This window comes from Camelus ferus, chromosome 1 (assembly GCF_009834535.1).
Source record: "Camelus ferus isolate YT-003-E chromosome 1, BCGSAC_Cfer_1.0, whole genome shotgun sequence".
NCBI lineage: Eukaryota > Metazoa > Chordata > Mammalia > Artiodactyla > Camelidae > Camelus > Camelus ferus.
Genome location: NC_045696.1, coordinates 83943609 through 83955732, shown reverse-complemented (window position 1 = coordinate 83955732; position 12124 = coordinate 83943609). Strand labels below are relative to the sequence as shown.

Below are 12124 nucleotides of genomic sequence, written 5' to 3'. Positions count from 1 at the left end.
GTGTCTTCCTGATACCTCTGTCGGTCTTGGCTGAGTGAATGGCTAATGGTGTTACATTCCATGGGCTGACAGGAATGAAGAAGTGCTCCTTTTGGCTCGGTCGCCTCTTGCTCCACTTTGAAAGTATACAAACCTAGGAAACATACTTTCTAATGATAATGTCCTTTATTAGTATAACTTATACCTTAAAGTGAGTGCTTCAAATAGACATGTTGTCTTTTATTTCTTTCATAATTGTTCAGTGTGGGGATTGGTATCTTCATTCCGTGAGTGAGGAAGCTAAGACTGAGAGGATGCACGTGACGTGTCACAGGTCATACATCGTATGTCAGCTATGATTATTATCTCATGGTACATGCATGTGTAAATAAAAATGTCTACAAACACAATAGACTTGGCCTTACTTTCTGAAATGCTTATTGGTTGGCAATAGTTTAGTTTTTGTTTTGTATGAATGAAATCTCTTTATTAGCTTAAAATTTAATACTTGTATAAAATGCAGTGCTTTCCCAAAAGTTGTGTTATTGAATGACAGATACTACTGGCATATGGTGACTTTAATTTCTTGGTCCTGTACCAGAAAACATTAAATGAAAGTAATGAGGCCCAGGATTGGGTCTTTGCTGGGTAAAATGTAAGATGGCACATCAGTCAGCAGTGTAGTGACATATGTAAGAGCATGGGCTTTTGAACCTGACTTGGATTTCAGAGTTCCCCTAAACACTATTACATCCTGAGTATTCAGTACTGAATACGTTTCAAGTTCTCTTTCAACCTAGAAGAGCACGTGCTGAATTTCTTCCATCCGAAACTAGAGAGAGGAAAATCATCTCTTCCACTTCTTCTCTCCCTGGAGAGGACGAAGGAAGAGGGAGTGTCACAGCAGCCTCTCATCGATGGCGGAAGCCGGTGGACCAGCAGGGCAGCTGCGCTCTGGCCCCGGGTTCTGTCCCGATGCTGCGTGCATGGTGGAGTCTGTAGCAGGGACTCCGTCCCCGACCAGCAGCCATTCTTGGCCTCCTCACAGCGTGGGTTGTGAGAGTTCATATTTACATGCAGGCTGGGCTTTACCTTCCTAAACAAGCAACAGTTATTTAAACCTTAATACTGAAGTAGGGGTGGGGGCAGGCAGAATGCAGGGGGAATTGGAACTTCTCAGACAAAAAACTAATACCTGAAGCAGAATCTTAAAATGTGAAGAACTTGCAAAGTGACCAGGCAAAGTTCTCTGAAATTAGAATTAGAAATATTTCAGGGCTGGTTAGGATGTTCTGACTCAAAAGCCTGTTGGAAACACGCTGCTCTTAGGTTAAATGTGTTTGCATTCTGTTAACGGGGTGATGGGGACTGTTAGTGCTTCGTGCTAATTAAAATGCAATTTTCCAAATGTGTTTGCTCAGTATCACTTTACCTGTTGTCTTAATGATGATTTTTTTTTTAAAAAGATCAAGAACAAGGAAGCAACTTAATTGTTCGAATAGGCAGTGTAGCTTTCAGTTGAAAAATGCCTACAGTGATAGACAGAGTATGAGAATACAGGAGGGAATCCTGTCCCCAGCGTGTACCAGTCAGACTGTTTGTGGGGAGAAGGGCGTGTGGAACGCTGGTGTGCCAAGAGGCAGGACTATTATTCTGCAGTAGCTGGGCACTGACACTGCTTTCTCTTCCCATGAGAAAACTGTTTGAGAACCAGATAAGCCTGACATTTAGAAACAGATATTTAAATAGAACCGGAGTTTATTCGTGTAAGCTGAGCTGGTAACATAAGGCTGAGTATGGAAGGACAGGGTTGTAGGAGGGAGGCTCCTCCCTGCACAGAGATTGTCACCAAGGGCAGCAGCCTCCTAGGGAACCAATGTGTAAGGGAAAAACCACACAAGGATGTGCTGAATCTGCTTTTTCTCTGGGTTACCACTTCCTGTGGATTCTGCAGCCTCGGCTGAATAAACTGGGGCTCCTGGCAGGTGTGTGTCTGATCCCTCCCCACTGTTGGTAACCCAGCTGCGTGGTGCATTCACTTTGTAAATTGCAGTAAATGGGTAAAGCGGTATTTTCAAATGCTTAACTTCACTCATTGATCTTAAACCCTGTAAATATCTTTTGGTTTTCATTTTAGTTGTCCTGAACCTACATAGTTTAGTGTAAGCTGGAGTAAACTGTTTCAAAGTCATGACCAAAATATATTTGGTGAGGCTATGAAAATTGATAAATTTGCCTCACCAAACATGACCTACAATTACTTGCTGAAAAGGCACCTGTATATATTCAACCCTGTGAAGGTAGGACCAGAGGTTTCTTGTTCCTGGGAGTATCCTCAGAGCTTAGCAGTGTTACTTGCTCATTTGACTATTAATAGACTTAATAGGACCTTCCAACAAGTCCTTTACTGGGGCCTTCATTATAGAGACACTAACACTGTGTATGTTTAAAGACTTTTGGTTTGCTTTACAACTTTGCCAAGAAATTTTTTTTTTTTACCTTTCACTCTATTTTTCTGAAATAATTAATAACTAATACATAAATTATCATTCTCCAGGCTTGAAACTATTCCAGTATGGCTTTCCTTGGACTCTTCTCTTTGCTCCTTCTGCAAAGTTTGGCTTTAGGGACTAGTTTCACTGATGAAACCATTGCTGAGTTGTCGGTGAATATGTATAACCATCTTCGAGCTGCTGGAGAAGATGAAAATATTCTTTTCTCTCCATTGAGTGTCACCCTTGCGATGGGAATGATGGAACTTGGAGCCCAAGGGTCTACCCTGAAAGAAATCCGTCATTCAATGGGATATGACAGCCTGAAAAATGGTAAGTGTGCTTAGGTTTGATTTCGCAAGATGATTTGACTTTAACTTTCAACTCAGTTATGTTGCCTTATGCCCGAGGCAGCAGTATGTACCCAGGGTAAAAAAACGATCTTACTGAAATGGTATGAATAAAAGAAGCATTAGGAAACCCAAGAAAGGTGAATTTCTAGCTGCATCCCTGGCTGAGTTAATTTAAAGGAATAATATCCATTATCATTCTTTAAATAAACTTCACTGTGACAATCAAAAGCAGACATGGTTCTTGCTCTGACAGAGTTTCCGGTTTTGAAGGAGAGGCATTAGTAATCAATTATCACATAAATAACAAGAAATTATAACTATGATGAGTGCTATAAAGAAAAGAACATTATTCTCCAAGAATATCAAAAAAATTTACTTAAAATCAACTGTATCTTGCTATGTTTATGTAGCATCCAATAATTTTCTCTAATGAAACATTTTTATATTGGAGCAAATTTCTGTTTTGTGATCACTTTGCCGTGATGCGCAATTTCTATTTTAATGTTTCTAATACACATGTGGATTAGCTCATTAAAAATTTGAGAGCGAAAACAATTTCTGTTTGATTTTTGAGTTATGAGGTTAAAAAAAGAAGTCTAATGAAAGCAAAACTTAAAGGACTCTTTTGATTTTTAAACTAGGTAATTAAACTTAATTCTTATTTCTGACAGTTATAAAATAAGACAAATTTAATTAAAGTAACATAAGGACTTTGAAAGGAAACAACCCAAATATCTCTACTCTGTAGATTCTACCAACATAATCAATTAAAATGAAAAATAATATCAGCTGATAATACTCAACTGCAGAAAATTAAATCGGACATCTAGAAGCAGCACAAACATTGGAATCTCCTTCCCACGTCCACGTGGGGAATAAGCCAGTGCTTTTCCTCTGGGCCTCTCTTCTCTTCACCCGCCTTGCTGTGTCTCAGTGCTCCTCCACTCTCCTTCATCTTTCACCATGTCTGTTCCACCACTAAACTTGTCCTTTGTCACTTTGCAGGGGAAGAATTTCCTTTCTTGAAGGATCTTTCTCACGTGGCGACTGCTGAAGACGGCCACTATGTAATGAAAATTGCCAATTCCCTCTTTGTGCAAAATGGATTTCATATCAGTGATGAGTTTGTGCAAATGCTGAAAAAGTACTTTAATGCGGAAGTAAATCATGTGGACTTCAGTCAAAATGTAGCCGTGGCCAACCGTATCAATAAGTGGGTGGAGAATCACACAAATAGTATGTCATTTGTTTCTTTTCTTTCTCTAATGTCTTAGTTTTACCTCTGTTTTACTTCTGAAATTATTTGCCCCCTCATTCCTTTTACAGTTTGAATATCAGATTGCATTTAGGTGAGTATCTACTAATTGTTTTGCATAGATTACAGTCTATTTTAGAAGCATTGTTTGTGAATAAACGTTTGAGAAAGGAGTTAAATCTTTTGGCATGTGGCAGATATTGGCACTGATGGTATGAAATCTGTGCTCTCCAGTTGGTGTGTTTTATCCCTATAGTAATCTTAACTGCTGTATGGAATTTTGCTTGAGCTGACTGTTTAATAAGTTAGATCTTGTTAGAATGGGAGTTGATGGCCCTCAACAATATGATTAGGATAGAATAAGAGAGAGTTTAAAAATCAGAGTTTAAAGATGTTTGTCAACTTTTGAACTACAGGCTTGGTAATCAAAAGGTTTATACAGGATTCCTTTAAAAAAGAGCAGCCCATTTTAAGCCCAAATAAATGGAGAGGAACTGGAAAAAGATGGACTTGTCTTAAACTGTGTTTCTAAATCATATTTTTAAAATGTATTTAAACTTTCCAAATGTTTCATATTTTACTATTTGACTTTTCCAATTTTACCAACAAAATAGTTGAAAGTAGAATCTAAAAAATGAGACCAAATTTCAAGTAGATTATTATGGCTGTTCATTAAATTATTTTATGTTGTCAAAACTCCCCAAATAAGTTAATCTAGTAAAGTTTATGTTGAAACAACAAAAGTCCCTGCTCCTATAGCTTTTGTCCTTTAATCCCCAAAACGCTAAGGCACCTCCTTAAGGACCTGAAGAAGGGCTATGACTAATAAAATGAGAGTATACAGAGCAAATGTTGGTCCTGTCTTGTCCACTATGAGATTACAATGTAAAATAAAAGAAACACAATTGTTTTATCAAAGAATAAATTAAGAATAATAGTTCACCTGCATTAAATTGAATTATTAAAAGCTATCTGTTTCCAAACTCTTTTTTAAACAATTTCAACAACCAGCAAAGTCCCAATGTCTTTCAAAGTAGATTTGGAAAGGAATATTTCAAGTGATAGAAAATAAGGTGTTATGAGTTAAACTAACTATTTACTCATCGTTTTCCACTAGTCAAAAGCAGTTGTTATATTTAGGAGAAAGATATCTAATGTACATGGGGGGAAAGGTTTGAATTGGATGACATTTTCATCATGTACATTGTTCAAGAATTAACTTAGAAATGTTTATTGAGTCCTTATTCTGTGTTAAAGAGTTTTACATGCATCATTGCAACTAGAAAGCAGTGAAGCCTGAGATTCTGTTGTATGTGTTTCTGTAGTTTGTGCAAATGTCAAAATGCTAGTAGTGTTATTTTGGGTGGTGTGGGTGTTTTAGATGCTCTGAGTCTGTGTGTGTAACATTTTTCCTTTGAAAACAAGATACTTGTAATTTTCATTGTGAATTTAGTAAGAGGATAAAGTTTCCTTGATCGTGCCATCAGATAGTAGCTTGATTATCTTTTGGCTCCCTTTCACCTTCCAATTTCATATGAATTTTCTACATTCATTTTTCTGCTGCATAGGTCTGTTGAAAGACTTGGTATCCCCAAGAGACTTCGATGCCGCCACTCACCTGGCCCTCATCAACGCTGTGTATTTCAAGGGGAGCTGGAAGTCGCAATTTAGACCTGAGAATACCAGGACTTTTTCCTTCACTAAAGATGATGAAAGCGAAGTCCAAATTCCAATGATGTATCAACAAGGAGAATTTTATTATGGTAAGACATTGTGGCTTTTATTTCTCTCTTCTTGCAGTGTACCCACAAATTTCTAAGAAAGAACATGAAATATTCATTACTCAGATTTCTTGTCAGTCTTGTTTGGGCTACAGTTCAGTTTTCTTGGCTCCATTTTCAAAGACCTCTTAATTAGATCCTTAGTGAATATTATATGTTTTGACAGTTTTCCAATATGTTTCTTTAACTTATAAAGTTGACCACACCCACAGAATGGCTTTAGTCACATGAAAGTATCTGATCTTGTGTAAGAACATTCTGATTGACTCCAGAAAATCATTCGCTTTGGGGTGGTTTTCCGTGAACCTTGTGCTCCACTCAGCTCTTGACTTGGACGCCTCACCACTTTTTGAAATATAAGCATTCTTTTAAAACTTTGCTTTCAGACTTGTGTATGTATGGTCACACATAATTATTCATTCATAGTTTCACTAATTGAGAGTCTATAATTTGTGACGCAAGTCAGCATCCTTGGCATTATTTTCCAGGGTAGTTCATTGGACTTTTCAGGAGTTTATGTTGCTCATCCTTTCTGCACACCATACTGAACTGTAATAACTTATTGTCATAAGCAGAAATGTAATTAGAAACTAAGTAAATGTTAGAACTAGTATTTTATTCTATTTAAAGATGATAGTAAAATTAAATGAATATAATCACAGTAAATCAAATTAACAGTCAAAATAAGAAAGGGAAATAAATACCCATTTATTTGAGAACCAAAATGTTTAATGTGATGTCTAAAGGACTGGGATCAATTATATGAAAATATTCAGAACAAAAGCATTATATATATATTTTTTGAAAATGGGGGAAATTTTTAAGTAGTGGCAGAACCATTTGTTTTAAAGACTTCTTTTTTTTTGTTTGTTTAATGAAATCCTGGTCAATTTAGCTAAGTTCATAGAACACAAAGCCAATTGCCTAATTTAACTAATTACCTATTTTGGAGGTTTTAATCACCGCAAATATCTAGGCAACTTTTGCAGAATGCAATAGATTTCATTTCAGCTGTGCTACCTTGGTGTCAAAATTTTTAGCTGTTGTAATAATAGAAGACCAGGTGTTACATGGTCAGGTTTTCCCTTCTTAGAAATCAGGGGGATATTGGTCAATGTGATTTACATCCAACTTGGATCCAGGGCTCTATTTTTCTAATCAGGACTTTTCATGGTTTCTAATGGTATCCTTTATATATATATATATTTCATTTGAAGCATCTCATTTAAAAATAAAAAGTAAATCTAGAAAGCATGCTATGACACATGTGAAATAATTCTGGGGATCCAAAAATCAAGTAAATTCTGTAGGGCTGAGGATTCACTTGAATTTCAGGGTCTACTTTAAAATAAACCCTCTTCTTCTCAGATGCCTGAATTTCTTATATTCTATACACTATTTTGGAAGAAAGTTATAACAAATTTAAACATTTTATTTAAGCTTTGTTCTGGGCTTTTTATCACCTTTCTTTTCTCTTTAGGGGAATTTAGTGATGGCTCCAATGAAGCTGGTGGTATCTACCAAGTCCTGGAAATACCCTATGAGGGAGATGAGATAAGTATGATGCTGGTATTGTCCAGACAGGAAGTTCCACTGGCCAGTCTGGAGCCATTGGTGAAAGCACAGCTGATTGAAGAATGGGCAAACTCTGTGAAGAAGCAAAAAGTGGAAGTGTACCTGCCCAGGTGAGAGGCTCCTGTGTGACTCCTTCTGATAGCAGGGAGCGAGGGCTATCAACGAAGGTTCTGACTCAGAGAAACTCTTGCCAGTGCTTTTGAATTTTGTCTTGTGTTACTCTCCTCCTTTTCCTTCTCCTTATTCCTCTTCTACTCCTTCTTTTTAAAAATCATTCTTTCATACTCATTCAGAGCTACCCAGAGACACAGGCTCACTAACCAATTCATTCAGAGCTACTTACCAAGACCTAGTTGCAGAAGTGAGTCAACCTTCTTAGCTTCATTTTAGAAGATTTTTCAAGATTGGCTTTGAATATCACTTGCGTTGACAGTCTTCTGAATGCCATTAATATTTAAAGTTGATAATAGCTGGAGAGAAAATCATCGTCAACTTTGATGGAAGAAGTGCAAGCAAGTCATGGGCTAGGGGCCAAGCAGCAACACTAAATCAGCAGGAAGAAGCTTCACATTCTCCCTGTGGCTGCAAATATAAAATCCAGGCAGGGTCTTGATGTTCTGGCTACCATCCACTTCCTCAACCCTACCTCTGGCTACCCGCCACATCAGACTTTTTGTAGCAGGTCCTATCCATGTGCCTGTAGTTACGCTACAGACGTCATGCTCTTCATGCCTCTGGATCTCTAGGCATGTTTTTGCAGTGGCCTGAAGTGCCTTCCTCACGTATCTTTACCAGGTATTGTTTACTTAGCCTTCAGGGTACAACTCCGGCACTACTTTTTCTTGGAAGCCTTCCATGAGCCACGTGATGGAGCAGGTGACCCTCACTTTGCCTCCCTTATGTATCTCCCTGTATGACAACACACTTATGCTACCACCCCACAGTAAGATGATCTTTTTCACAGGTCTTGCTTTCCTTCTGTGAGTTCTCCTAGGGTAAAGTCAGTTCTCTCTCCCATCCTAGAGACACAGAAAGTGTTTGTGAAGTCAAACCTAACTGAAGATATTATTCTGTCCTTGACTACCTTCTGTCCTTCAATACCTTAAACCCTGACAGCGGAGCTAGACCAGGAAACACAAACAACAAATTTATAAACATATGTGTAAATTCTGGGCTAGACAACAAGACACACAGTCAACAGCCACTAAATATGTCCATGTGTGCATGTGTGGAAGTACAGCTCCAATATTCATTCTGTATTAAGAAAATTGTACAAATATGATTAATTAATATGAATATTTAAGGGTGATAAATAAGATATTAGTATTAATATGGAATTACTGAAAACTCATTAACTCATTCATATTTATTCTAATCTTAGGAATTGTCAGTGAAAAGTTATATCTTATATAAGTGTATATTTTACAAAATCTTAGCCGACGTTTGCTTATATTAATGAAGGAGAGCTCTTGGAACTGTAAACATTTTTGGCTAGAAATATATATACACATTATGTTAATGTTGTATATTCATCATGTATAACCACATATAATATATAGTCATTTTTTTTAGCTTACATATAAAACTTAGGGTAAACATAACCCAATTTTTTTTTTTTGGCTAAGATATTTAGCTTGCATAACTTTTCCATGACAATACATTTATTTAGAAAGATTTCACTCTAAATCTTCTCAAGAAGAAGTAGCCAATGAATATCAAATAAAACCAAGATTTTAAAAAATATATGATAATTGACATTCACATATTTAATTTATGAACAATGTACCTTAACTCTAAAAGAATAATTTACTTTTAAATATTAATAATTAAGTTAAAATCACTAAATCAGATTTAAACTCTCATCTAGTGACCTTTTATCATTAATTTTGTATGTTTTCCTTGCATTTTATAAGAAATTCCTTTTGATAATATGAGAAATTCAGTACCTAGTTAATACTTCCCTTATTAAATTCTATGAATTAACTGCAGCATCTCCAAATGCTTTAATCCTGTGAGGATGCAAAGTTATTTAGGAATATTTTAAAAGAATTCTAAATGAATGCTTAATAAGTATTGCATATTGTAATTCAACCATATTCACTAGAAAATGTGGCCTCTGGGTCCTGTCCACTGAGAAATTGAATGTGGCAGCAGAAGAAAATTAAATTTTCATTTTCTAAGAGATACTCTTCAATTATGAAATAGTTTGGCTGGCTTGCTCATATTAATGCCTGTTACTAAACCCGGCACAGTTAATTACCATGTGTCCATTTCTCCAGGAGATCCATGAATTCTCCCTCTGCATGGCTAATGCATAGAGTGGGAGGCTAAATAGCTAGATAAGATAAATTTGGTTTCCGTTTTTAAGAGATTGACTGTTTTCAAAGACCAGTGTGTCAGTAATAAGCAATGGGAAACTGTCTACCTCTCCATTTCACAGCATTAGGACCCACTAAATGTTCAGTGAGGGTAATGATTTATGTGACTCAATGTTAGCAAAGGTAAAAATTTTCTAATAGTTGTGTTCCAGGTTTATTCAAGTGTCTGTCTTAACAGGTTTGTATAGTTTTATTCATACAGAGACATTACTCTGAAAATGCAAGTTTGCATTTCTGAATTTGACCACATTCTTGTCCTACTTGAAAGGCACTTTTATTTTCCATTATACTAGATTTTATACAAATTGCTTTAAAATGCTTTCCTTAGGAGGTATAGGGTATTTGGAGGTGGGGGAATGTGGGGAGGGGAAGTGGCAATAACTTTTGTATGATGTTTTTTCCCCTGAACAATAAATTCTACAGGAATCATATGCTGAATGGAAATTGTATTTTTATCCAATTTTGTTAATGTTGTATATTCATCATATATAACCATATATAATGTATAGCCATATATTTCTTAGTTTACATATAAAAATTAGGGTAATCATAACCCAAATATTCTTCCAATTTACCCATGGTAGCAAAAATAGTTTGGCTAATATATATTTTTATATATATATATATATGAAATATATGTAAAATATCTAAAAGGCACTTTAGAATAATGCCTGCCAGAGAGTAAGCATCATATAATTATTATCTATTATTACTATTATTGTATATTTTTAAGTCCCTATTTATCTGTTATCTATGGATAGCTTTATATATCCTTCTCTCTAAGTAGGATTTTTTAAAAACCCAGTTCTTATGAAATTATCCTCTTCATTGTCTATTCTTACTTTTCAGTCTTTAATGATATAGCTTAGGTGTAAAAAGATTTTTCTAAAATCAAAATCAAAATCAAATCTCTTACTACTTGGAATGCAGGTGGACCTGGCTGTAGTATCTTTCCACTCTCACTTTTGTAGTCTCAGATTTTTCATTTGTGATCAGAGTGCTAGAAGTCAAAGGATAAGTGGTTCTCTATTTTGTAACCAGGAACCATCCTTTTATTTTGAAATGACTGTCTACTAAAAAAGCACTTCAGTTTCATGTTTGTAAAATATAACCAGTGCACAAGCCATCTGATTTTGTTTTTTAACATGAGAGATTTTATTAGGTTTTTCTACAAAGGGTTTGATTAATTGCTTATTCATTTTGAAGTCTCCTTGTATGTAGTACATATTTGTTCTTTTCTAACACTTACTCTGCACATCTACTCATTCTCCAGGGCTTCTGCCCTCTGCCTTCTTCTCCAGTTCATTTAGGTGGGAAGTTACAAATGCAAGATGACATCACATGCCTTTATAAAATCAGCCATGTCTTTGGGTTGTAAAAAAGCAGTGTTAAGGCTTTTTACTTTTAAATTCAGTGGGTGAAATGTAAAATCTTCCTGTAGTTTGTTTGTTTGTTTTTAGATAAGCCATTGTTGGGATTATAGTGATTAGTGGTGGCGGTGCTTTGCAGTCAGAAAGATCTTAGTTCAGATCCTCATTTTACCACCTTCTCTCTAGGTAATTAGGGCAAGTTGCTTAGCTTTTGTGAACTTCAGTTTGTTATTCTGTGGAATAGAGGTAACAATACCTATCTCCTAGGATTTTGTGAGAGTATCATAGGGTTGATTAAATGAGATACTATACAAGAAAGGATTTGCATATTGCTAGGGACATACTAAACAGTATGTGGGAGATGAGAGTGATTATATAAATGTTAGTCTACATTAAGAAGAAAGGTAGTAAATGGATAATAGCTATTTTTAATAATTTGATAAGGAACAAAGACAAGGAATGGATATGTGGAAATTGTTTACATCTTGTCTTCAGCTTTGAACAAACACTGTCATGGATACTTAGATTTTATTTCACTTCAACTTACGTATTTTGCGCTATGCCAGATACTACAAATATTAGAATGAAAAAGACACTAGATTTGACTAATTTACAGTTAATGGAGCAGAGATTAGTACAGCTGTTTAATCAAATTACTCCCCCACGACTAAAATGCAAATACCCAGCACCTTAATTTTATAGTAGTGGGAACCGTATGTGTAGCTGTAATACAACAAGTACTGTTAACAGTATGTGCCCTTTACTGCCTGCCTCCTCCATGCCAGCACCGTCCTAAGACTTTTAGAAGCCGTATTTAATCCCCTCAACAATACCATGAAGTAGGCATTATTATTGCCATTTTCCACATGCCAAAACCAAGGTTTGGAAATTAGGGAGCGTCCCAAATTCAATTTGGCTAAATCACCATCCTCACCTGAACA

At 36.0% G+C, this 12124-nt stretch overlaps 1 protein-coding gene across 1 annotated transcript in view; it reads left to right on the top strand.

Moving 5' to 3' along the window:
• Positions 1–12124, top strand: part of SERPINI1 (serpin family I member 1) — a 75040-nt gene that overhangs the window by 38906 nt on the left and 24010 nt on the right. Inside the window, exons 2-5 of the mRNA XM_006183814.3 lie at positions 2537–2804; positions 3830–4060; positions 5648–5842; positions 7341–7545. Of these exons, the coding sequence (XP_006183876.2) occupies positions 2555–2804; positions 3830–4060; positions 5648–5842; positions 7341–7545 (881 nt within the window). The 5' untranslated portion in view covers positions 2537–2554. The remainder of the gene's footprint in view (positions 1–2536; positions 2805–3829; positions 4061–5647; positions 5843–7340; positions 7546–12124) is intronic.